Genomic DNA, 27,404 nt, shown 5'->3' on the forward strand with positions numbered 1-27,404 from the left:
GTCACATACCAGCCATGATTAGAAGTTCATTTGCATTTATTTTCATATTAAACAATGTAATTATAAACATTTCATTCAGTTACACTAAGCATGATCAATATGAAGTAAAAATATCTTTTTTTTTTAAATCTACAAGTTTAAAGGACAGAATGAATTCACATCCGCTTCTGTGTCTTAATTTAACTGCGTTTTAGCTGATGACTGTGATATGTTCCTCTGATCAACTCAGTTTTAAGTTACAAAATGAAACCTCATACCTATAACTCAGTTACATCATTTCCCATTTACAGACGAAAAAAAATTAACATTTATATACATCAGTACAGTTCAACATTAAGTTACATTTCTCAAATGTGCAAGATTAAGCAAATGTATACTGTAGTCAAATAAAACAAGATTTCCTTAAATAAACGTTCAAGTTTAACTGAAGCACAGGCTGCTGGTTTTTAACAGAGGTTAACATCGTCTAAGATACAGTGCCTTCTGTACGGGCCGGGGTATATGGGCATTAACTACTACAAGTGAAGTATAACTGTTCACCAGGTTGTCAGTGACAAAAATTTTAAAGTGTTTGAGTCATTAAAAGGAAAGAACCATACAGCAACTGTATAACCTACAGTTTCAAATAACTGATTTTATAGCTGTACATAAAAATTTGGGGGGGAGGAAGCATATCTCAGTCCAAAACCATTTCCATTATGCTTCAATACAGAAAGGGATCATCTCACACACACACACACGCACGCACACGCACACATACACACCTCCAACCAATCCTGTACAGCCACAGAAACAATGGATGGCCTGAAAATGATAAGATACAATGACGAAATGCTCAATATGTCAACTGCACAAAAGGGTCATTTAGGAAGAAAATGCCATCTGAAGGGGTTAATTAAGTTTGACACCAAGTTGAAAAAAACAAAACAAAAAAAGGCAAGACAACTCATGACACTGAAGTTGATAAAAGCAGCAGTATTTTTTTGTTCTAGTAGTGATTTCTTTTTTTTTCATGAAACTTTAAGTCCCTGCACATTTCTGAAGAAACGCCACCACCTTCAGCAGGTCATCCTGTGAACTCCTACGCAAATTTCAACCAATTCATGAAATTCATTGCACATTTGTTTAGAAATAGCTCAACACATTTCTTCATTCTTACATTTAAAAAATAAAATCTCCCGCTTTTTACACAATCTTACTTCACGTGTGATTTGAAAGTTTTGTAGTGTTAAAAAAAAATGGAGGAGTGCAGCCGTCTTTACAGCATCAACATGCACTGTGCTAAAACCCAGTGACAAGTAGTTGAGACACAAACCATCCAAGCAACTTGCTGCACATTTTAGAGCATAAAATAAAGTGTTACAACCTAAAAGAAACGTGTTTCAGTTTTTCCTCAAAACTGTCTTTCACTCGAATAACTGCCTTTAAGGATTAATACGACAATTGTCAAATAACACCCGCAATTCTTACTGAGATGTCTCAAAATATGAAACTACTTACTGTAAATGCTCCTTTCAAACATAAGTAAAGGAGCATACAGTGTCACCTCTGTAGATGAGGGATTGTTTGTTATCCAATCATCCTATGCATGGATGGCGCTTCCTAAATTTCAACCCTTCTTTCACAAATGCTGCTACAGAAGGATACCATGCTCTCCAGTAAGGAGCAAAAGGTTACGAAAGACAAATCACTCTTCCCCCCAAACAAAAAAAAAAGGCAACCACTGAAATAATCGCACAACATGAAGGGGCAAAATTACAACGTTACAGAAAAAAAAAGCTTGTATCTTCAGTTTTAGGTCTGCTGAAATCAAAGAGCTTATCCCTATTTGGCTGTAGTGATAGGTTTGCCAGCCCAGTGTGTCCATTAATTCAAAACATAAAAAGTCTTTTTGTTTTTCTTTTTTTTTTTTTGGTGATGCACAAAGTCCTGGAGAAGGAGTGCACTTAGACACACAACGAAAAGAAGCAGCGAAACACTTGGAATGCGCTTGATGAGTTTTTAAAGCAAACATTTAGAAGCTAGGCCCGTTTTGTTTTTTTCCCAAAGTGGAATTGCACTGAACTGAAATCACACACAATGATGTAGCTGGAGAGGTGATGTGGCTCAGACTGGGACAGGGCCTTGTCTGTCTTATTTGCTGAAAGTCAGTTTACAGCCTTTGTTCTCATGGCCAACTCCATGATGAACAGTTCTGCCTGAGAGAAGCATCCACGGTTTGTCCCACAAACCGCGTCATTTGTCTTTATTCTGCCGTTGTCCGTTCCCAAAAAGTGCGAGTATAGGTTCATTTCTCAAGAGTGTGATGATAAATGGTCTCCTTCATTTATCACACTAATCTTTTTCTCCATCTTCACTGCTTCCTGAGGAGGAGAAAAGAGGAAGAAGAGAGTTTAAACATGAGTTCAAGTGACTGATGAATATTACTCAAACTGACTACTATTATTTTAAGACCTAATGAACATGGTAAAATCTGGTAATAGTGGTTATCAGGGATGTCGGCTAGGATGGCAGAACTATCAAATACATTTATATAAATAGTAAAATTAAATATTATCTCACTAAGAAATGCTTTTGATGAGATTACGACTGCACTGAAAATAAACCATTTTCAAAGGAATGTTTTGGGAACTACATTTATTTGCAGCGGTTAGAGAATTTCTTTGTTATTTGGTCTACTTAGATTTGCACAAAGTCTGGTTCTGTACAAAGATAACAAAACCCACATGCCATCACTTCTAAAGCTCACTGATTAACATGTTATGTCTGATTATAAAACACCAGCTAACCAGCTGCTGGCCACAGCTTCATATTTATCATGCACAGGTGAAAGTGGTCTGATTTTCTCATCTGATACCAAGAAAAGCCTGTAAATTCCCAAAGATGTCAAACTATTCCTTTAAGCCTGTACAGATATGGTGCGACACCGTGCTCAACTTGCCTCCTTGTTCGATGTCGGAGTCAGTAAGATGTGTAAGGGAGAAGCTAGCAATGCTGGCGGGTGAGATGGAGAACCGGGAGTAGTTTGAGGAGCTGGTCCAGCTGGGCTCCAGCACGCACCCTGCTGCGGGGGGCGGAGAGGAAAAGCGAGATGCTGCAGATGAGGACATCGCCTTGGATGCTGGGTCTTTATCTGTCTTGGGCAGGAAGGCAGGCGCAGGGGAGGAGAAGTCATCATCCCACTCAAAACCGCCACCTGTGGGAATTCAATGAATGAGTTGCGACATGTAACGGCAAAGACAATTTTTCAGGCGCTGCGTACATTGAGTGGAAATTGGTGTTACCTTCTTCATCTGTGGAGCTTTCAGAGTTGGCGAACCGGTTCAGGTAGCTGGCAGTGGGCACTGGGCTGCTGAACTCTGGTACCTGACTGTTGGAGCCTGAGGAGTGGTCGCCCAGTTCCTTGGTGGGAGTCTCCTAAATCAGAATCCATCAAATTTTAATGTGAATTGCTGCACAAACATTTTTCTTACTAGCTGCGAATATAAAACTCTAAGCCTAAACAGACAACACCTTACCTGGTCAAACAGGTAGACAGTGACATCATCGAAGAAGGACACAGCTCTTCTGGAGTTATCTGCATTGCACCTCACAGGAAACGAGGAGGACGATGCCTCGATTTTTAGTGTGGTGGGTTTCAACAAGCTCTTCAGGTTCTTTGCACTACTGTCATCTGAGACAATAACCGGCACTGTATGTACAGCATCATCCTCGCTTTCTGAGCTGGAGCTGTTTAAGTGATAAGCACGAATGTCATCATCAGAGTCATCGCTGTTCTCGTCCTCCTCGTCAGCATCCACACCATCTTCCTGGACGTCTAAACCCGAGCCATCCCGCCTCCCCAGGTAGCGCCCCTCCATGTCTGGCTCTTTAATTTTATGACCGTCACTGGCGTAGGTCCTGGTTAGTTTAGCATGAACTGCTGTCTCTGGTGCCAGCTCTAATGGAGTAGAAGAAGGAAGTGGAGTTGAGGTTTGTGAATCCTCTGACAGGTCCGGCTGATCAGGAGATGTCACACCCTTGAAAAGCTCTGATTTGTTTCCATCTTCATTTTGGCTGTTGGTCGCCTCCCTTTCACATTTCTCTGTGACATCTGAGTCTGCCTCTGGTGAAATGCTCCCAACAGGAGTTTCTCCAACGTCATCCTGTGCTTCATCAGCTACTGAAGAATTTTGCTGGGAAAATAAAGAACCTGTATCTCTCTCCTCATTAACCTCTGGTGCCGGACCTGCAGAGACCCCGCTGACCTCGTTAGTTGAGTTCCTCAGCCATGGGACTTCAGCAGAACCTCCAGTCGCCTCTTCAGACTTCTTTTCAGGTTCTGATTCGTTGTCTGAGAAGTAGGCAGAGTCCCTGTAATTACTGCCCATGAGCGGCTCCTCAGCAGGACCTGCGTGATCCAGCTGCTGGCCCTCACTGGAATCCTCACTCTCAGTATCAAGCGCACCCTCTACTTCAGAAATGATGATTTCTGGTGGAACCAGATTCGTTGCCGCTGTGCACTCTTCTGTATGCTCTTCTTCTTTGGCAACACCGTTGCCATTTTTTACATGGGAGTGGTCTTTGACATTAGGCTGAAAATTCCACTCGGGAGACTCTAGGTTCTCAGTCTCATACCCACTGTCTGATATTTTGTATGGAGGCTGGAGTTTGTGTTGAGCTATTTGACCGTTCAGCTCTTCTCCCTGTTCCCCAATCCTGTGGATGTCAAGGGAGTCTAGAGAGTCCGGTGTCTCGGCTGAATTATCGACAGTTGGTAGAGTGTTGGACATACTGTCTTCAAGTAAGCTGTCCTGGCTAATCTGGTCCAAAGATGGTCCAGAGACCAACAGAGAAGATCTCACAAGAGGTCTCCCATTAGTGTCTATAAAGGTTTCTTCGTGGTCGGACAGCGTGGTTTCCAGTTCTATATCTGCATCCTCAATTAATTCACTCAAGAGATCGTTGCTGGTTAGGTCGTCACTGTGTCCTTTGTCTGGGGACAAGGCTTGGACTTGCAGGTTTTCAGGCATTTTGCTTGCTACGAGCTGAGAACTACCATTTGAGGTTCCAAGGTCGTCTTCAAGGCTGGGAATTTTGGCATCTGTGCACAATGAGTCTGTGGTGGCACTTTCAGAGAACGCAGGGGTGTGGTCATCAGTTTGACTAATGATAACCTCAAACCTCTCTGAGGTAGAATCAAAACCAGAGTCCATACCTCTGTCTGAGGATTGCAGCAGACCAAGGTCTTCGGTGGAAGAACTATTTCTAACTGGCAGCTGGTTGCTTGTGTTATCTTCTGTGACCACTGTAATGGAAGGCACCAGTGTTTCATTTTCTACCAGACACTGACTTAACTCCCCCATGCTGGTACTTGGAGAGTCTAAAAAATCCTGTCTTGAGGATGTGCTACTTGCTGCAGGTTTTAAATAAGTATCTGCTGTGTTTAAGCTGCCTGAAGTCTCAAGGTTGTCCCAAGAACTCATTTTGAAGGTTTCTTCTGGTTCGTGGGCTATGCCCGGTGAAAGAAAATTCTGCTGCGGACTTGAGAAACTAGATCCATCTTTCATCAGGTTCTGGTCCTTGAGAAACAAAAAGTTGTCGGCTAGTTTTTCAGTGTTCAGAAGCCTCATCACGTCTGTGTTCTCCCCCTCCACTTTCACGGGAGCCACCAGGTGAGTGGCTTCTGAACAATCCCCTAAAAAAGAATCCCCATAGCGTTTATCTTCATCTGCCTCCTGGACCTCTAATGCTGCACCTTCATGGAAAGGGTTCCCATTGCGCTCTGGAAGCTCCATAAAACTCTGTCTCCAGGAAGGGGAGTCCTCTTGCCTGGACTCTGTCTCTGTGAAAATGTTGGTGTGATATGGGCTGTCATTTTCAAGAGATGACCAGATGTGACTATCTGGTAAATAGGAATCCTTGGAGTCGATGCTTTGGTGGAAAAAGTCAGCATCAGTGCTAGACTCATCCAGGCGAACATCTTGCAGAACAACAAAGTCTTGCCGACCTGAACTGAAGTCCACGTCTTGTCCTCTAGTCCCATCATCCCCAACAGTGCTCTCCCCTTGTTCTTCTAGTTGTATGTAATATTCATTTCCATTAGATGGCTTCTGTGCATCAAACACTGGTACAATTCCAGGTATTCCCGATGGAGTGTTGCCACTTTCTGTGCCTGCTGCTCTGGCTACAGGATCAGGGAAATGAGCCTGGATATCTTCACTAGAAACAGGAAAGAACATGCTGTGGTAGTTCAATGTTGTGTCCATGCCTGAGCGGCATTGGTTGCCATCATAGTGGTCATGCTTAGCTGCCTCCCAAACATACTCAAAGCTGAGACCTTTGCTAGTTTCAGTGATAGTAAGAACTTCATCAATCTCTTGTCGCAAGGCATCATCAGCAAACTGTTCCAAGATAGGGAAAGATGAGTGGCTAACAGTGGTCTGCCGTGTGGAGGGGTTAGGCTTCAGAGCATCCCAGCGTTGCTCAAAATCTTCTTCTATGTCCTTCTGGCCTTGCATGCGCAGGTAGATAAGCAAACGATGGACTTCCTCTGCTGTAGCCCGCTTGTCTGGGGATAGCCAGCAGAACTGCAGGACTTCATACCTACAGTTACAGACAAAACAGACGTTTCTGTTTAAACAAGATATATTTTTAACTGGTCAAATAACTTGAAACCCAATTTGAGCCAAACTACTTTCATGTTTCTCATATTTACAGTACTATTTTTTTTTTTACATAATTTGTTCTAATACACATTTTCAGGGACTCACCATCTGTCAGAATAAGGCAGTTCCAGCTGTGGCTTAAAGAGTTTGACTTGTTGTTCCTTGATCACATGATTGAGAACCTCACGGTCTGACAGATGAGGGTACGGCTGAGCAGCATTCTCAAAGAGTTCCCACAATGTCACCCCCAAGGCCCTGCAGACGTGTGAGGATAAAATAGCTGTTGGAATTTACTGCAGGACAAAAGATGAGTTGTAACGAATACCCAAAACCAAGAAAACAGTTATTTTTAAATAAACATGATTCATAAAACAGCCACTATAGCAGTGGCCTAATTCAAACACTTCACTAATGAGTTACTTGTCACATGAGGAAACCTTAACTTAGCAAATCTGTTTTTGTAGCTAGAACTACCTTACGTAACTGTGAAATTTATTAAAGGAAAGCATTTGGCCAATGAGTCGTGAAGTCAGAGAAGGGCTGAGAAGACTTTACAATGAGGAGAGATGCTTAGGTGGTGCAGTGTCAGTGTCTTTTCCCCCTCTTTTGGACATTTGCCTGATTGTTTGGGATTTACAAGCTCTGGTATGAGCAGAAAGGGCTTGTTTTCTCAGCAATGAGCAAAAGGTGCACAACACAGCAACCAAATATATTTCACATGATAAGTTCTGATCATATGACATGACTCTAGCTGGAATATCTATTATAACTAACAATATTCAATAAAGCAGTATAACTGTTAGTTTTTTTGAAAACTTAAAATAGTTAAAGTCTTTCCCTCTATCTCAGGACTGTCAATTTAAACTGTATCTGGATTAAATTCAGTTTCACTCACAGTCATTATGAGTTATGGGGTTTTAGAAATGTCATCCTCTATCAGTGTAGAGCTGCAGTCTTAAACCTACCACACATTGCTGGGCTTGGTCTGCTCCATAGTAATCACACCTCCATGGCGCTCGCCCACCAGCTCAGGAGCCAGCCAACGAAGGGGAGCAAACACATCATCCTCTGTGATGATGTAATCCTCCTATAGTAAAGGTTGTTAAAAAAAAATCTGTCAGACATAATATTTTACTTATACAAACTGTAGCTCTCAAGGAGACACTGCAAATACTTCTGCAAATGCCACCTCATTACAAGTTCTGAAAAAGGAGAAATTTAGTTGTGTATTAACTCTCACTAAGGCACTGCACTCTCACTTTGCCTCTCCGTTTATTTACAGAAATAGATTCACTGGGTGACCTTATCTTATGAGTATTAAATTCAGACAGCCAAACTGTCAGCTCAGCAGTATTTAAAGAATGCAGCCGACAGAACTGCCTTAGGACATATGCAGCATGTCGAGCTACAAGAGAAGACGTTGTTAATTCTTCAGCGAAATATGCAGTTGATCAAAGGCAAGCATCTGCACAGCCTGCAAGGAATAAGATTTATTTTCTGTCAAGTCATCTGGAGCTGGCTGCACAAAGACAGATTCTGACTCTGATTTAAGCGCAACAAATTGCCAGACTTCAGAGGCAGGAATCGTAAGTTTATAAGCTGCATTAACTGGAGCACTTCTCAACTATCTTAAGAACCATTTCTTAAATTTTGTAAATTTAGGCTCTTATTAAACTATTGAAATACACCCACACGTGCAATGATTTGGCCTTGGTAGTGCTACTTCAAACATGTTTTGTCTGTGCTGGACTCAATATTCAGACAAACTGGACAAATTATACATTGTCTGAGTCTCCTGATTCTATCTGTGCAAAGCATTTTAGGACTTTTAGGTTGTAAAATTTATAGTTACCTTTTAAAGGACAGCAGGGTTACAACAGCAATCAAAAGGGCTAAAGAACAGTAACCTTTTTATTTTGGGAACTTTATTTTTGGGCTTGTGCAAGAAAAACGAGGATGTCTGCTAAAGGGTTGCACAAAAAACACTGCTAACCTGTTTTGAACTATAAAAACTTCTCCCTCTTTGTTGCTTTCTTTGCAAACCACTAATTGTAAGTATATGTTTTCCTCACTTTATTTTAGTTTCCTAACCTGTTTTGAAAGTCTGGGGGAGAGTGGCTTTTCAGGCTTAAAATGAGAGATGGTCCAATAAATTGGTCATTATTTATCATAAATAACTAGATCAATGGTCTGAAAATTTTCTAATCAGAAAAAAAAACATTATTTAAGCAAAACAAAAAAATATTACTCAGACAGTGTTTTCACTCAACAGCCTCTCTCACTCATCCTTGTAAAGCAGTGTATTTTTCTCTCCTGCTCCATACAAAGACTCCAGATGGCACTGTTAACCTCAGAGGGCCTTTTATCTTTGGGCTTATAGTGTGCAGCAGGGCAGTGGAGGGTCTTTGTTAACATGTTACAAGCCAGAGAAGCTGACACAAAATGTCAAGTGTCTTTACATTTGGTATTTGGAGAATCTTATTTGATGTATCTGAGCGTCTAACATCCACAGTGTGAGGCACAGGGTTACATCTTACTTTGTATCTGTAGGGTCCAATTCCGTAGTCGCCCACTTTGACAGTGAGATCTGCAGTCAGGTAGCAGTTCCTCAGAGCCAAATCACTGCAAGAGCATAGAGAAAAACACAACTTACAGTTACCAAATCATTCACTGATTATGAAGCTTACAGATACATTTGGGATCATTGCTGCAATCAAAATATTTAGCTCATGCTTGTTCTTGCTAGTTAGTTATTTGGGGTTTTTTTAGCCTGTGCATTGTCATGTGCGTCTACACAGCAAAGTTAAAGCAGTGTTAAGTGAATACAAATTTAATCTCATCAAGATCAAAAAGGAATCAACCATCTGCTCTTAACCTCAAAGGCTAAGATTACAGTGCAAGAATCGAGGACAGGGGAAATTGGCAGGGATCATAAATGACTTTGGCAACTACAGGAATTAGCACACGGCCTCAGCCTCTGCTCTTCTCCTTGCAACAAGACTCATGCAGGGGCTATTCCTGACTCGTGCATTCAGCAGCAGGATCGTTTCTGGAGGGAAACACAAGCTATGTAAACCTTTTGTGTGTCACCCAAGAGAGGACGTAAGAAGCTATGAGGCTGTCCTTGCACATTAAGCAGACATATGCTAGTTAATTCACACCGAATGAAGATACAGGCTTTGGTTTTCCTTTAGCCCTGCGGCATTCCCTGTGTACCAGCTCCAAGTCCCTTTTACCCGCCTAACGACAAACACTGCTGACACCAGTGTTCTTGCGTGCACATGGCCCAGCTACTGTCAGACCCCCTGAAACCTCTGTAAGATAAATGGAGATTTATTTTAAACTCTCCTGTCCCCCCGTCCTCTGCTGCTGGCTGAGGGCCCAACATACAGTAACTCAGCAGTAGGGAAACAGGTCCAACACCTTAACCCTACAAGGCTAATGCATGGCGTGGCAGTGATCGCTCCCATATCATAAGACATCTGTGCGGTTTGGAGTAACTGTATGTTTAAGCCATTTATTGACCTGATTTACTCTGAGTGACACTGTGGTTAAAACAGTATGCTCACTAAAGGAACATGTATTTTAGGAAACTACCACATATCAGGTAAATGAGACAGTGAATAAAACCTCCTGTCAAACACAGTGAGTCAAGGTGTGGGGATTTGTTGATTCTGGATTTGGTAATCAGGATCAACCACATATTGACAACAGAGAAGTCACATGCAATCACTTCTTGTTTTGTTGAGAAGGATTGCGTTTTTCAGCAGAACAATGATGCTTAATGTTCAAAGAGGCTAAGCCAGAACTATTTAAAGATCAAGGAAATGCACAGCACAAAGTACAGGCTGGTATAATTTTTTCTCCACTGTCACCAGATTTTACTCAAAGATCTACAAATAGGGAAAAGTGGACCAAGACTTTTTAAAACCCAGTGAATACTCACAAACACAACTCATTCATTTATAATCAAAAATCTAACAAAATGCTAAATCCATACTTCAATTAGAAAGCAATAAACCCCAAAAACACTTTGAAGTGCCTGAACAGGAAATATGTGTAGAGCCGTCACTGACCCATGCCTTCAACAGTTTCTGAATGAGAATATTCTGCCATGACACACATGTGTTTCGCTCTTCAGCAGCACCATGCTCACCCTTACACTGCAAAGCTGAAGTTTCAGCTTTGGATATCAGCCCACACAGCACCTGCCTAGAGGGGTTTTGTGTCTGTGGCGTTGCACCATCAACAGCCTCTCATTCACTTCTGCCAGCATGTGGCTGTGCTCAGCCTGTGTGACCTTTTTTGATTTTTTTTTTCTTTTTTATATATTTTTGTGTTAATAGGTTCCACAGAAATATTTTTACAATTAATTTAACAAAAATAAATAAAAATAATGAATTCGTTTCAATTAAATTAGTTCACATGGAGGGAAAGCTTGTCGAACTTCCTTTGAGTTGTAACAAGGATTAAAACACAACGCCCAATATGAGGCTATCCTTTTACATGCAAAGCGCAGAATCATCATATCCTCCTGGCAGCGGACAGCTGACACTGTGGCAATGCATGGGAGCTGTGTAATTGGAACCCTCTGAGCTTATTCTGAGCATGCAAAATAGAGCTGATGAGCTGAGCATCGTATGTTACCCCCAAGCCACACGTTTCCAACACCCCCGTACCCTGCTGGCTGCTAGTAGCCAGACATCCAGTACTCGCTGGGGTAAAAATGAAAATGAAACGGAGCCTGTCTGCTATACACACCTTTTTTGGAGAACACTGGTCCCCCTGAGACTGGTTGGACAGTAAGCATTAGAGTAAAACTAACAGTTGACCTAAGTATTAACAATCATATCTTATGAGATGTATCACTCTTCTCACTTACCACAAGACATTACATATCTATCATATACAACAAAAAATGTGTAATGGTTTTCCTTGATCCAAACATTTAGGGCAGCAATATGTATGGGAATTTAACGTGAAGAGACAAGATGTGAACTTAATAAGCTAAAATTTATAATATAATGTGAATTAGAAAATAATATATGATCTAATACAGGGGTGGGCAAACTGTTCCACAAAGGGCCGGTGTGGCTGCAGGTTTTTGTTCCAACCAAGCAGCAGCACACCAGTCTTGACTCATTTAATCAACTGATCTCAGTCTTCAGACAGTTGATTGGTCACACTGTGTGTTCTTCATTGGTTGGAACAAAAACCTGCAGCCACACCGGCCCTTTGTGGAACAGTTTGGACACCCCTGATCTAATATAAAATATATGAAATTTCAGTCAAATCTTTAAACCTCAACACCCAAATTACGTAAGGAGTGTGTACTTAAAATACAAAACTACAGTCTCTTTGTGTCTAGGTGTGACTGGCGAAGTGTGCGTTACCCCCAAAGAGCAGCAGGATTCGTGACAGAAACTTTTGCACATCAAAAAGACATTGCTTAGCTTAGAGGGTCTAAAACCTGTGAGTTTGCTTTAGTGTTGCAGGTCTGAAGTGCTACCTGTGCAGGAAGTTGTGTTTGTGAAGGTGAGTGACACCAGCAGCAATTTCACAGGCCATCCTCTGCAGCTGCAGCAACTCAGCATTTCTGAACATCCAATCCTGCTGAGACAGATAGCCCCGCAAATCGCCCTGCAAACACACACAAAGACAAAAACACACACAGCTTCATTAGATCATCGGTATCAAAGATAAACATACAACCTTATTTATATTTGAGCCATGAGGGAAATTTAACAAATGTTCCTATTTGAGTGCATTGTGCAGACACCACCACACAGGGGCAGTAGGCTCCCCTGTTCCTGTCTCCTCAGCACTTCTCACTGCTGATGTGTGAGAGGACCAAATAAGGGTAACGCTGTTTAATGGACCTCTATGCTGTGTCACGGAGATTTATAAATAAAAGAGTCCACCTCAGGTCAGTGAAATAAACTGTGCCTGTGTCCGGTTGGGTTTTGGAGCTCATGAGTGGACGGAAGAAAAGACCAAGCGAAGCAGGGCGAGGCACCTTGAGCATTAATTACACCAAGACATGGCAAACAAACACAGGCTGGAGAAGTGATATTAAGTCTTGTGTAAGAATGTCGTGTGTCAGCTCACCAGTGTGCGTGATCACAGTGCTGTGAGATGCTGATGTAAGAAAGTCAATCTGGAACAAGAGGTTTACCTCTACTGAGACCACAGTGGTCTTTATGGCTGGACCGAGTCTTGAATGACTAGAAAATTTAAATTACCATAACGGTCTCAGCTGTGTGTAGGTTCACAACCCAGGGCTGGGTGGTAATTTCTGTAGACACCTGTGGTTATCACTCATCAGCAAGTAACAAGACCGTACAATTGAGAAACTATTAATACGGTATACTTTACTTCCAGCCTTTCTAATATTCCACTACAACATGTGTAAACAAATTGCAGGACTCCTGCAACTTGAGATAGTGGGCATTTCACCGAACAGTATATTTAAATCTGAAGTTTTAATAAGTGAGTCTAAGTTTGTTTGCCACAGACGCAAAACAAATGAGATCACCGATTAGCCAGTGGAACGGAGCTGCCCTAAGGAATTAGTGACTAACAACATACTGTACACACACTGGGGTCACATAGTATATGAGGCGCTTTTGTGAAAAATGTCAAGTCACATGCAGTTACTGAGTGTGCAAGTCTGTGTTTGTGTGTTTACAAAGGGGTTTACTTTTCCCTGAGCTATCTCACAGCAAAGCAGCTTAGATAAGTCGTCTTATGTAAGCACTATTTGTTTGCTTCAACCGCATTCAGCCTCTAAACATATATATATATATATATATATATATACACACACCCATAAACACAGACAAACATGCACACACGCACAAAGTGAACTCTGAGAAAGGGTTTTCACAGAAGAGCTATATTCAATGTATGGTAAGTGACACCCTCCGCCTGTCTCAATTTGTGAAGGCTCCGCAGCAGGTGATTAGGTCTGGGTTCCAGGGGGAGGATCCAGTGCTGTTAATGAAACAACATTAACGGTGAAAGGCCAAAACAATTAGGCCTCGCATCTGACCTATGATTAAACAAGAATGTGCCAAGTTTGTATCTGGCTCATCCACCACATGATCGAGTTGTGTAAAAATAATAATAATCATTTTTTAATCTATTTTAAGTGCTTGTCGTCCATGCTGCTAGTGGATACCTGAAGCAGGCTACGTCATGATTTCCGTTAACGCATTTATTTGTAAACAGGGAAGGGGGCCATTGTGAAATGTGTGAAATCACACAAAAGATTTAACATTATTTACATTTTTCACTACAGCAAAGAATGTGTAACCAACCAGCTGTCTTTCTTAAATCAAACCTGATTTTAAGAGTGAATTACGATCACTTCTGAAAAAACTAATTAGCCTAAGAAAGACAAAAAGGACACTGACTGCATAAGGGCATCTTTACCCACAAGGGAAAATGCTCAGTACGCTTTGGGGCAGAGTGTGGTTAGTAATGAATAAATTCATGAATGCCATGACAATAACCTTGCACTGCAAGGATTGTTGTTTTAACAACCATAATAAATGAAGAAGATCAACGACTTTCAAAAGCCAAAAGTCAGCTGGCTTATGTGCAAGACTCTGAACCAGAGAAGGGTCTGACTAACGTCCTGGCCATGCACCAGGCAGGAGATCCGTGCATTAGAAGCTGTCACTCACACTATGGTATGTGACATTCTGTGGCCCCTGCACCAGTTGCTTGATGTATTTTAATGTCCAAAATGCTTTGAGTCAGGGTTACCCAGCACGGGTGATACAGGACAGAAAAACCACCATCAATCACCACGCTGTCTAAGGGAACGTCACAGTCTACTGGTTTTTTGGGATTCACCTTGTCCACTGCGCAGCTGCAGTGTCACATTTCATGTTTCGACATCTAAAGGATGATTGACATGGCCTGAAGTTGTAAGTGGCCACAGACTAATCGTCTTTTACTTTAAGCTAAGCCAGAAATCAGACTCAGCACTTATCTCTACATGAACTAAATAAAATGCAGGCAGTGCAAATGGAACTTGTACATACTGAAAAAAAGAAAACACGTATTGTTCCACTTGGATGAAGTCCGCCAAGCGCTTTATCCAGCGAAGGATAACGAGCACAGACATCACTCAGTTGTGCTGCCCTCACACATTATCACCTTCAACAAACGAGACCTGCTCTTTATCACGCCATCTTCCCTAATGACTTGCACACACTTGTGATAAGTCATTTACCTTGACTCATTTCCATCTCCTGTCAGAGACGTTACTAGAGCTGGCTGGGAAAGACCACAATGCCAGGACACCAGCCAGGAGCGGGCAGCTGACAATGCTCCGGCCCAACAAATATATGTAATGTCTGGCAAGATGACCTGAACCGGATCTTGTTGGAGACATTACCAGGTTGGACAAATGTGAAGGGAAGGTGGAGCCAGAGTTGTTGTAAATATTTGTGTCACATAAAAATGCAGAAATGCATTTCCCTTTTCCTGCAAGTAAATAAAATATGACATCCAAGGAGTGCAAATGAAAACCTTCCATGCCTCCGTACAGAAGACTGTACATGTGCACACAGGCAGCTAATACATTACATAAAACACTTAAAGCTACCAGATGAATGTGATGATTCCCGCTAAACAACTGTGAAGCCTAATTTTATGGCTCAGGTTGTGCCAACTCAATCATGGTTGCCATGAAGAAGTGCATCCTATATCATGGTATTAAGCGGTAGGCGGATATACCACCCACACACGCAGATACACCCAGTCACACACACACACGCGATAATTTATAGCTGCCAGAAAACGACAGGTGTCATCTGATTCAGCAGTACAGCCAAGCATAGATGAAAACAAATGATGTGGTTATTTCTGAGGCTGTAGTACTACTTACACACAAATGTGACGAAAGTTCATCACTTGGCTGTGTTCTGTTTTTGGTTGTAGACTAGTTGTAGCTCTATTTTATTTCTTTCTTACTACAGATCTCCATGAATAAATTAAGACAGCAATTTCAAATGATGAGTTAAATTTAAGTGACCTTACTAACAAACACATACTTTACAGTCAGTCACCTGATAATAATAATAACAGACTCCAAGGCCCTGTTCAGACCTGGTATTAACATGCATCTCGAGTGATCCGATCACAAGCGGACAGCTCTAAGTATGTCAGTTCAGACCTGGCATTAAAATGCATCTCCACATGTCTCAAGTGACCACTTGTGATTGGATCTCACTCCTCCACTCTATATGCAAATAAACAGGTACGTGATTTCAGTTTGCAAAGACCAAATGCTTTATTGTTTCTAACCAGCGCATGACAATAATACATTTCCTGTTCCTTAGCTGCCGGAAATTAAAAGATGAAGAAGAAATCAAACCGATTTGGAGCCTTGGAGTGTTCCAGGAGAACCAAATTGCCCTGGATGCACTTGTAGCTGTTTGATCACTCTGTGGGCTTTTAGAGGTTTTCAGACATTGTAGACACAGGCAGCTTTACATGCTTTGAGAACAAATGAGTATGTACTGCTACGTACTGAGAGGACATATGTTGAGTAGACGGTCCTTTAATGTGGACACATCAGCGTAGGCACCGTTAAAAGAATGTGGCCATTTATGGCTCATACCCCCTCCAAATGTGGTCTCAGTAATAGGATCTCTATTAGTCATCAGGGTGTCTCAGGTGCATTCACACCTGTACTTTGAGCTGTCAACACAAAACGCATGTTAATGCCAGGTATGAACAGAAACCAAAAGGTGCCATGTGGAAAAAGACGAGAAAACAAGCATACTTTGGGAAAAACTATGCATGAGTGAAAAAAAAAAATAGAAATGTAAGCTACCATCATTAATTCAAGGTAATGAAAACGTGATGGCAGTATTAATTATACCTATGTATGTAGGGATTACTGCTCAACTATACTGAATGTTGAGTCTATGGTAGTTTTGAGGCTGTACTTTGAACACACCTTCAACTGTCATATGATAACATTTAATAGTGACTACAGATTGGCTTGCATTGAATGGTGCTGAATTTCTTTTTTTTTTTCTGGTTACCTAATAAAATAAATAAATTATTTAGACCCCATAACACAAAGCTAAGACTACACAACTACATGCACTTTATTTCTGATCGTAAACATATGTCCTATTAAGATCAATCAAACAAATACTGAGGTGGTGTATATTTTTAGGTAACATTTTTGGCTTCTTGAATTCGTCACTGGGCACCCATTGGTTTCTTCAGGAACAGCTTAGTTTACTTTAGACTGAACTCAACAGCCTCCAACATACACACGGTACGATCCATAAAAATGCACAAACACAGCAACTGGTGGAGCTGACACCAGAGGAGCGTAAATGGAGCCTGTTGCTTTACTGGGCGAGGTGGGAATGTGAGAAGTCCCCGGCTTAGACTTAGCTATGTGACTTCAGCAGGGGAGGGGGGGGTTCAGAGGTGGAGGTGGAGGAGGAGGAGGAGGGGGGAGCGGGGGAGGGGAGGGGGCTCCCTGCAGTCAGAGCCCAGCCCACCGAGAATAGATAAAGAGAAACAGTGAATAAATCAGCTGCCACGATGGAGTCACTTCAATATGTAAAGATGAAAGGAAGGGCTAATTTGGGGTTGAGACAGTAAGCTTTCGGGCCAGATAGTCAATAGGGCAGGTCAGCTATGCATGCATGCTGGACAGTATTTAAAGAGGTCTTGCCCTATGAATCTGTGAACTTAACAGAATGACAAGAGCTAATTCTCAGATTTCTCACTTAATGAAGCCTTCTCAGCAAGGAAGTGCTGAAATAGCAAGTAGTAAATAATACATCTTTCAATCATTGGACACCAGTGCACAGAGACTGTATGTTTAATGGAGGAAGCCCTGTACAATGTTTCAAAATAAGACTGAGATATTTCACATTGCAGATTTATTGGGAATCAAATTAATTCCCATGAAGATTATGTAATTAATTATGATAACTATTCAACTATTTTCAACTCATACACAATAAACAATTTTTGTACATTAACAACTGGTTGATATTTTTTGTGATCATGAATAACATTTAGCAGAAATATGGATACTCACCATTTCACAGTACTCAAAGACGAGCAGGAAGGGAATGGCCTCAACGCACTGTCCGAGGCACTGGAGGATGTTTGGATGCTGCAGCACTCTGTGAAGACAAAATAACATGAAATCCAAACTTTACAATAACAGTTTATAATAATATCTGTAAGACTTTCAAGGGGATTAAGTCTGATGCAATGTGTAAAAAGAAAGGTAGAGGGTGCTGCTAACGTTACAGTGATGTAACAAAAGCTATTTTTATCCACCTTTACTGTGTGCATGTCGCACCACACACTTATATCCAAAAAGAAACAGTGATAAATATAAAATACTATCATGAATCAAACAAATAATAAATAATTAAACAATGGATCTGCGAATAAAAAAAAGAGTGAGAAATAATAACAGTCCTCAACCAAGGGGGTTAGGGTGTAGAGGGAAAAAAAAAAAAAAACAAAGACATGTTGATACCTGTATGGATCCCCCTGCTGCAGGAAATCATTCTGCTCCTTGGCACTTGCATTAGCTTTTAACTCCTTCACCACCACTCTAGCTCCACCTGGATCTGTGTAGATTTCACTCAGAAGGACCTGTTAACACATGACGACATTTCAGACTAAACTAGGTTCAGAAAAAAAGCCCATACAACATTTCTCCCTCCAGGTCCACATAAATGTTTTTAAAAAGATGTTGAGGGATGCCAGCAACTGCTTTGGAAAAAGCAACCAATTTGAAAAATGGGGGGAAAGGTGGGTATTCCAATGGACAGGTTAAGGATTATTTGGAGAAGGTGTATTTTTTACTTATTCACCTTAAGATGAGCTGCAGAATATGCAGTAAAAACAGGGGAAGAGAATATGGGAATAAACCTTGAGTTATAACAGATTCAGAGAATTAAAGCAGCCTGTGATACAGATGATGAAAGAAGCTGCCTTGAGTTCTCTCTAGATAAAAAGTCATGTAGAATTAACCTATTCAACCAAACATTAACATTTTCCGCCTTTATTTTTGGGACATAGCAAAGCTTGTGCATTAAAAGAAAAAAAAAAAATCTTACCTGGCCAAACCAGCCATTGCCGATCTCCTGGATATAACTCAGATTGTGACGTGCAACCTGGAAGCTTGTGGATCCCTCTGTGAAACCAACCACAAAACAAACTGTTAATTAAGACTGAGCTAATTAAAAAAGTTTCACCTAGAGTTTTGGAAAAGTTACATTTCTGGTTCACAGCTGTTGTTATCTTAAAAAGGTCTGTACAAACTTTTGATTTATTGATATTTCCAAACTGAAAACTGCAGTGCAACTTTTCTGAAAATGTGTTCTACAGACATTTGACTTTGATTTGACGGCACATGACAAAGAAAACTCACAAAAATTATTTTTAGCATTACTGTTACATGTTTGTACATGTTTGTATATTCACAATTTTAAAATTCTACGAGTACCTAAAAACCCAGCTATACACAACATTATTAATGTGTCATTTGTACATGCATGAACAATTTATGTGATACAGTATGTAAATGTGCAGATGTTTGAAGTGATGAATGTATACAACATGTCTTGCCACACAGTATAAATCTGTTTGTCTGCGAGTGTGCATATGTCTGACCTGTAATGCGGGCAGGAGGTTGGAGGTGTGGGGGTCCAGGCAGGGCCACAGGGGACACAGCCAGGGTGTACACCTCGGCTGGGGACTGCATAGAAGGCGTGTCCTCTGCCGGTGGGGTGAAATCGATCTCATCATCAAAGTGGTCCTCAAACTCCTAAATCAACAAAAATCAGGGGTGGGATATTATTGAGAACAAAACAGGTTTGCCACTACAACACAACAATACAGTGTACGTCTTTATATTATAAAATATAATTTAAAAAGTAATTGACTGTCCATCACAAACCAGTCCCACTCTGCATTGATTAGGTGTAGCGTGCATGGGAGCAGGTGGAGCTGTGCGTCTGTCTGTCTGGGTACCTGCCTCCCGAGACTCTTACCTTGAAGTTGATCTCCCTTTCCTTGCAGCAGGTCACACAGTTCACTAGCAACACCACCAAGGCCACAAGCGCCGTCAGTGACACCACCAGGGACAGGTAGAGAGACACAGACACAGTGTCCCCTGTGCTTCCACCTGAAATGAGAAAAACAGATAGAAACTGTGTTAAATCATCCACATATACAGCTGTGCTTCATGACCGATTTAGGAGAGAATAAAGGAAGGTGCCTGACAGCATTGTTAAGTTCCAAACATAAACATAAGGGTGTTTGACAGTAATACAGCACATTGAGGAGGGTGCTGGCTCCTTTTCTAAATCCACCCACGACAAAGGTGCATTTAAGCTTGACAACAAAAATAGCCTGCACAGGTCTCTTGTAATGGAACCTATTGAGCTTTTTGCTCTATTTCACTAGCAACTCCACCGCAGTGGGAAGAAATGGGAAAACTGTAACATGGAGCATAACAAAAAAATAATTCTGTTAAATTTTTTTTTTTTTTAAAGGTTTACAATTTCTGCAAACATGACATGAAAATAATTGTGTCTTCAGGCCAGAAAACCAAAGCTCTCTCTCTCTCACTCTCACTCTCTCCCTTCATCAGCCATTCAGAGAGACAGTTGTGGGGGCTTCCACCGGCTGATGAGCAGCTGATGGTGCAGCAGTGGTGACAGCAGGTGTGGGTCTGCGCCAGCGAGGATGCTGCTGGCCCAGCAGTTCGAGTGTCAGGGCTGACAGCAGCCTTGCATCCCACCCACTGCGCTGCTCAGCTGCTCCTTGCTCACTACACTGATGCCAGCCAACATTTACGAGGCTAAAGCTTTCCATTTTACTGAAAGCGCCTTCCAATTTAGTGCTACATCTTTGTTCCAGAGACTGCTTCACATACAAAATACATCACCTTTAGAGGCCCAATTTATTCCAGCCTATATACCATGAAATAGATAAAGTACCACTACAGGAAATAAGAGTGAACCACATTAGGCAGCAAAACCATTTTTATACCAGATTTGTAAATAAGTCAGCCATGAAACAAACATATTCCCGCTATATCATTTATAACCAAAGGATCTACAACAACAACAGAATTGATAGGTGATCACCTTGTTTAAAAATATATGTTTTCTCCAGATGCTCTCACTGATGGTCAGAAAGCTGCCTGTCTGACAAAAGCTCCACCTTTTGTTGGCTGTACGTGCGAGCCTGTCACCATGCTCTTCCACCACATGTCCACCTTGTTTTCTCATCTCCCACATGTCACTGCTCATTTCTGACTGGTCATTTGAAAGGTATGACTACTGGCCAGTGAATCTCTTGTCGCCACTGTGAGTAAACAGTCAGAAGAAATTAAAGTCAATCCCTCCCACTTGCAGCATGAATTTTTGCTGAATCCAAGTGCACATTAACTTCATAATTTCCCCATGTTGTATCACGTTGTAAATAAATGTAAACATAATCTCAGCCCAACATGGCATGATGTGTTTGTGAGCGGAGTGTGTGTACTGAAAAAACAGTGAGAACTTGTGTGAGATACTCCTCCCCATCCTCCCTCCTGTGTTTATTCTGTCTCCCACTGGCCGTAGCTTGTCAGGTACATCCTGTCTGCTAGAGGGAGAATCAACACCTACTGAGTCTCCTTCTGCTGAAGTACAAATTCCCGACAGGTGAAAGTGGGTGCTGAATACATCCAGACTACAAACCTGCTTCTCGGTGTCTTATGTTTTCGCACCAGCGCATGAAGGAGATTTGAGTAAGACTGTAACACAAACAGATCACTCACACTTTGGAATAAATGAAAAACCAGACTAAGGTCAATATGTGTACAATAAGCCTCTAAATTGTGCATATATGCATCTTTTCCTATCCATTTTCCTATTTTTAAAATTTCTCAATGACCTGCACTTTTCCAGAGAAGCTGAACCTCTAACCGTCCTCACATTGTAGTGTGGATAGTGTAAACAGGGCTGCTCCAAATAATGGCAAATGTTTCCTTGGATACAGTCTCGTCCTGCAATGTTAAAAATCCAATTGCCTGTCATCTCCAAACCTCATTTTATTTTGAATACTATTAAGCCTATCCCCACAATACAGGTGTCACCATTAATCTGTATTTCTGTCCAGGTTGTTACAGGATTTCACAAGCATAAAATTGTCATCTGCTCTCAGTACAGGAGCACAGGAATTACTGTTATCCTCAGCTGTTCTTTTTCTTTTTGATAAATCAATTTTATACTCATGCCATCTGACAAAAGAAGAACAAAGTCATCTGAATGTCAAATAAATGTTCAAACACTGAGAGAAGGAAACAACAGGACATGTTTTAACTACTGACACCAAGCAGAGAAACTGGGATGATTTTGTCACACTTCTTCCCAAATGACAGATGTAATTTTGCCATTTGCCAAAAAAACAGAGATGAAAGAGGAACCAATTTCCTACTGTTTTGGCATTTCAGTGTGGACAGAACATTCTCAAAAAGACCTGAAAAGCTAGCAAGGATGCAAGCTGTTTTTATATGTTTTCAAATTTAGCCTGAAGTAAATCTGGTTAATCAGGTTAATCAGAATTAACCTGGGATCGAGTCCTATCTTCCTGCAAGATGTTCATGAATAAAACATCCCCTCAAAGTAAACCTGTGATAAGAGCTTGGAGAGGCTGAAAGCTAGTCTAACAACCAACAGGGTGAGCAGCGATCTTACTACCAGTCAGGTCTGGTCAGATGGAGCAGTTGTGTGTCCAGACAGCGCAGCCCATTAGAGAGCAGATGAGATGAGGAGCAATCACTTAAATTCCCTGAGGAGCATTAGATATCTAAAGTGTCAGCCATGATTGAAATTCATTTCATGTCTGCCACAGTACACCAAGACATCGCCGACAAAAATAGAAAGGATTGCTTAATCTGTTCTAGTTATTTATTTATTATTTTATTTTATTTTATTTATTTAAACAAACATCTGAGTGCCTTAACCTTTCTTTACTGCACTGAAAACATACACATCCACAAACCCAACATAGAAATCCACATCAAAACAAGAACTGTGTTTCACCCACCTCTCAGATTAGTGTTACAACTCTAGATCATGCCAAAGATACCATGGGCAACTCAGCCTTCAGGGAAATTAAAGAGAGATACACTCTGATGCAAACTGTAAATGGTTGAAATATCTGAAACACAGATAATGTACCCTTCACAAACCAATGGCTGTTTCTCTGGGATGCCTTCCACACACGTCTCCTCTGTGCTTAAGACTGCAATAGAGAGACTGCGGTGAAATATTGATGAGAAGAGGAATTAAAGATTAAATGGGTCCATAGTCAGGACACAGGCCCAGTGGATGTCGCTCTAAATGGAGATGTGTACTTACAGCTGTTAAATTAAAGTGTTCCCTACCTTGCAATTTATCACTGACATCAGGAGGGAGATGAAGGGGCCTTGCTGAGTGTTACAGAGGCTACTGAGTGTTGTATCCTATATTAGGAACAGGAGGACAACTAACGCAGCCTAACCTGACTGAATCTGCTGGACATGCAGTAATCAAAACCACTGAGTGAGGAGAATGACAAATTATTTCTCTTCATGAGGGAAGACACCTTATGCATGATGACACATCCACAACATAAGAGGAGGAAAAGGGATGGAAGGAACAATTAGTATCTGATGGAAGGGAAAGGGGTCACATTAATTGAACGATGGCAAAAAAAAAAAAAAAAAAAAAGTGATATCTCCCAGACACAGCACTGGCTGGGCTTTCCCTGCAAAATCTAAATCTTTCATGGCCTGCCCAAGAAAGTGTTTTCTCCCAACCTCAGGGAAAAAAAGGACACATGAGAGAAACTGAGCAGAGCTTCAGCGATGTTGAAGTCTGGCTAATGTAAAAATAAAGACTTCCTCATTGCTTTGTGCCTTTCAGTGAAGAAAACTGATTTAATGTTTACGCAGAGGCTTAACATACATGTGAATGAAACAATGTCAGAAGAAGCTAGTATAAATCACCATTTGCACTTTATTCACCACTTTAACGCCAGTGCATAAGCTGAACGAGCTACAGGTATTCTGTGGTTTAGGCAAACATAAAATCTCAAATGAACAGCAAACAACAACTACAGCAAGCATTGCTGTTCCCACGTGACACAACTAACCGGGGGGAGGGGGGGGGGGGGGGTCTCATAGTGTGACAGGGAAACCCCTGACTGAGGTCTCCCACCACGCCACAGGGAATGTCTATGTTTCATAATGTGCAGCAGCCTTGCAAGAATGACCAACATCATGAAACCAAGAGCGAGCTAAGGGTAAACCAAAACTCGAAAGCCCTGTTGCATTTATCCCCCATCTACAATTATAACTTAGAAAAAAAGAGTATCTGTCATTGACAGATGCAATCTGTCAGAGACTATTACAATTAATTTCAATAAAAAGATTAACTTCATGACAATCTGGTGAAAAAGCATTTGGCTGAAATTGCAGGCAGCTTTTTGATACTAACACCCCCTCTCTGTTTCAGCAGAGCAACAGGGTTCCAGGGCAGTGCAGGACTCACAGAGAGGCTGCAACAGCAGTCAGATAGAAAAAACAGGAGTTGGGTCACGGCAGCTCTACATGGGATCAGTTCTCCTCTGTTAGGCCTTATCTGAGTCATGGGTTCATATTATGACTTGGCAGGCCCAACCAAATGACTCAACTGGTTTTTTGGGACCAATACAGCAGGGAGCTGCCAGGTCTTATTTCAGTTCCACTGCATATTTCAGTAGGCATTCATGCAGAGGAGGAGCTGACCCATTTTTGCAGATTTTACCCATCAGTGTGCACAACAGTGGATGTCGGCACTGTCAGTTACATATAGGATGGAGGATGGCACTGTCTGGCTTGAGACAGCTTGGGTTTGGACAAGATTTGTCAGCCAGCTAAGAAAGGAAGCACCAAGTCTCATCGATCAAATGAGGAGCCCACGCATCTGAAGCAGCCAATATTTATGGCTGTCCTTGTAACGATCCATTTATACAGGACTGTGTTCTGTCATTTTCAACTACAAATCAGAAATACATCACCAATTTTACAACAACACAATATAGACTAGTTCGCATTTACTCTCTTTGGTAGCATTCTGCAACAGTGAAAAACTCTTTTGATGTTAAATGAAGCAAGCAACTGGATTAGAGTGAAGGGGCCCTGGCTTGAGACTTTGCCCTCTGACAACAACATACAGTACAGGCTGGTTTGTAATGGCGGCATTCCCTACAGGTGGAGGTGGTGGACACTGATCACTGAGCAGTGACACATAACTATCACCTGACTGTTACTACCGTTAAAACATTGACACTTCCAATAAAGCTGACCTATCTACCTTTACTTGTGTTTGAACGTGTCACTTGAAAACTGGTTTTGCAAGTAACTACTTCTGCTTTAATCTTATATCTTGTATGTGATCTCACCCATAATCCATAACCTAGATCAAAATTTGAAACAATTAAGTATTGCTCTGCCACATCTGTGTGCACTGGTAAATGAGGACCAGAGAAGCGGGGCAAAGGACAGGTTGCTATGTAATAAAAGCATAAAAACCCTGCTCATATTGCAACATTGCTTTCCTGTATGTTGTATTATGATTAAGCAAACAACACCATTGCTAATCATTGACTGGTTCTGATAAGGTTGGAATGTGTTACGGTTAGACATTACTGACCCTCACTATGACATATTCACGTATGTGTCTATTCATTTCTCTCAAGGAAGCAGGTTATACCAAGAGAGGCCACAGTGACTGAGCATCTTGCTCTGAGTACCTGCAAAAATAAAGAAAACACAGAAACCACTCCCTTGCCTCTTAGCGATTTATGGCATCCAAAGCTTAAGGGTTGCAAATATTGGTTTATGTTCAGAATAGATTCATCTACTTTAATACTTTATTAATCAAAACTGTAATGTGAAATTCCTAATTTTGTTTGACAAACCTTTTAAATCCCTTAAAAGTATTTGATTTTCACTGTAGTGAAATGAAGGGAAGCAAATATTTGCATTTGAGAAGCTGTTACCACAAACTGCTTGAAATGTTTTACTTGATAAATGATGCAAATGATTAAATGATCATCAAAACTGTCAGTTCATTTTCTGTTCTTCCACTGCCAGTCACAAAACAGTAAAATATCACATCAGTATTCCAAGTAAAGTATCTAAATCAACAAATTAGGTGTTGTTTCTTTACTTAATCAAACTGGCGTTTGAAGGATTGGCAGACTGCTTTCATCTATGAATACACTTTTATTCATCCCAAAATAATCAAATGATCACACCCATGACAAGCCCAATGATGTAGACAAAATGTGAGGACACTTTAATCCACATCACAGAGGTTATTCAAGGTTCACTTTAAAGCAAGAAGAAACAGTGTTTCCATGCTGGTAGGCCATCATCCATTCTATTGTCCCATAAACTTAGTTATATGTCAATGAGTGGGCCAACCCTCCTGAAAGGTTAACATCTCTGTACCTGAAGTTACAATAAGCTGTATTATATTAACTCAGACACATCACTGTCACCTGGAAACTGACTTACCTGTGTTAAATATCAATCACAATCAAACTGAACTAGGTTAATATGTGCTTACTGAGCGCTGTTAGAGGAATGTTTATGTTGCTATTAGCAAACTGGTAGAGTCGTGACGATGACATGTTACTTTCCATTGTTGTCATTGTTCAAAGTGTTACCTGTCCATTTAGACAAAAAAAAAATAGAACTGTTGTTCTGTAAACTCTGAGACCAAATACACGATATACAGTTAGTACAAGTGTTCATGCACTGACAACAATCTTCAGTGGTAGGCAGGAAATTCAGCCAGGCTGTTATGTTGTTAGCTTTTAGCTGCTGATTAGCAACAGCTACCCAAGCCAGCAAATATTAGCTGACAGAAACATTTGCTAGCTAAGCAGCTGGACAGACAGCAGTTATAGTGAGTGAGCAAACAACTGCTTAGCTGTGTATCAACTTAAAACAGCTGTCTCACCTGATTCGTGAGGATACTGAAGAGGGGCACCTTCAGACACCCAAAACGCCGACAGAAAAATCCCACTGGCCAGCAACAAAACATATCCATGGCGGCTCTCCATCCTCCTAGCTTTGCTAACGAAATGTTAGCTAATTGGAATCGTCGTACTAAACAACAAATGGCGGATATGATGCTGAATAAAGTGTTTTAATCATTGATTATAACGAGTTTAACGTCAGTGTAGGCTACATAAACAAGCATATTTTCTGTCTGTTTGGCGACTTGCTGTTAGCCAGCTAACTAGCTTCAGCTAGCATGTCAATGCTAACAGTTTCAGCTGACGACAGCAAACACCGCCACCAAATGTCGTGCTCCGTTGTCCATAGAGACAAAAGAAGCGATCACCTTTCACGACCTATCATCTTTGAAGTATGTATCTTAGTGTTATTTAAAAGAACCTAGCTAAAGGAAATTAATCAGTAGCCCTGACTATCATCAAACACCTTTCCTCCAAAGCGCCATGTTCCTGCACAACGTCACATCGCTGAAAGGGGCGTAAAACTTCAAATGATTGACTAGTACTTGAACCAATCACAACGAAGAATATCTTCGCCCCCACACACACACACCCAATCAGCTTCGAGCTGTATTGACTGTCATGTAAATCCAGCGTTTTTCATCAAACCTGAAGAACGCTTTTTACATCCAGTCACTTGTC

General features: G+C 41.2%; 1 protein-coding gene across 1 annotated transcript; it reads right to left on the reverse strand.

Annotated features, from left to right (window-relative positions):
• On the reverse strand, nt 1-27,207 carry lmtk2 (lemur tyrosine kinase 2). The gene is made up of 14 exons (XM_041062106.1): nt 26,705-27,207; nt 19,709-19,842; nt 19,329-19,482; nt 18,773-18,849; nt 18,187-18,305; nt 17,734-17,821; nt 12,157-12,287; nt 9,185-9,269; nt 7,613-7,734; nt 6,753-6,902; nt 3,519-6,585; nt 3,285-3,417; nt 2,942-3,196; nt 1-2,363 (listed from the first exon to the last, which is right to left on the reverse strand). The coding sequence occupies exons 1-14, from the start codon at nt 26,805-26,807 to the stop codon at nt 2,335-2,337; spliced, it is 4,647 nt and encodes a 1,548-aa protein (XP_040918040.1). The 5' UTR covers nt 26,808-27,207; the 3' UTR covers nt 1-2,334.
• Between the last annotated feature and the right edge of the window lie 197 nt (nt 27,208-27,404).

The sequence above is a fragment of the Toxotes jaculatrix genome, chromosome 18 (genome assembly GCF_017976425.1).
Source record: "Toxotes jaculatrix isolate fToxJac2 chromosome 18, fToxJac2.pri, whole genome shotgun sequence".
NCBI lineage: Eukaryota > Metazoa > Chordata > Actinopteri > Toxotidae > Toxotes > Toxotes jaculatrix.

What these genes read in the sequence shown, in the direction of transcription:
- lmtk2 (XM_041062106.1), bottom strand. Translation starts at nt 26,807, where the DNA reads ATGGAGAGCCGCCATGGATATGTTTTGTTGCTGGCCAGTGGGATTTTT. An exon ending in TCTTTGAGTACTGTGAAATG is followed by an intron (nt 12,288 to 17,733) that starts GTGAGTATCCAT and finishes GTGTGTTTGCAG; the next exon opens with GGCGATTTGCGGGGCTATCT. An exon ending in AAACACAACTTCCTGCACAG is followed by an intron (nt 9,270 to 12,156) that starts GTAGCACTTCAG and finishes ATGCTCTTGCAG; the next exon opens with TGATTTGGCTCTGAGGAACT.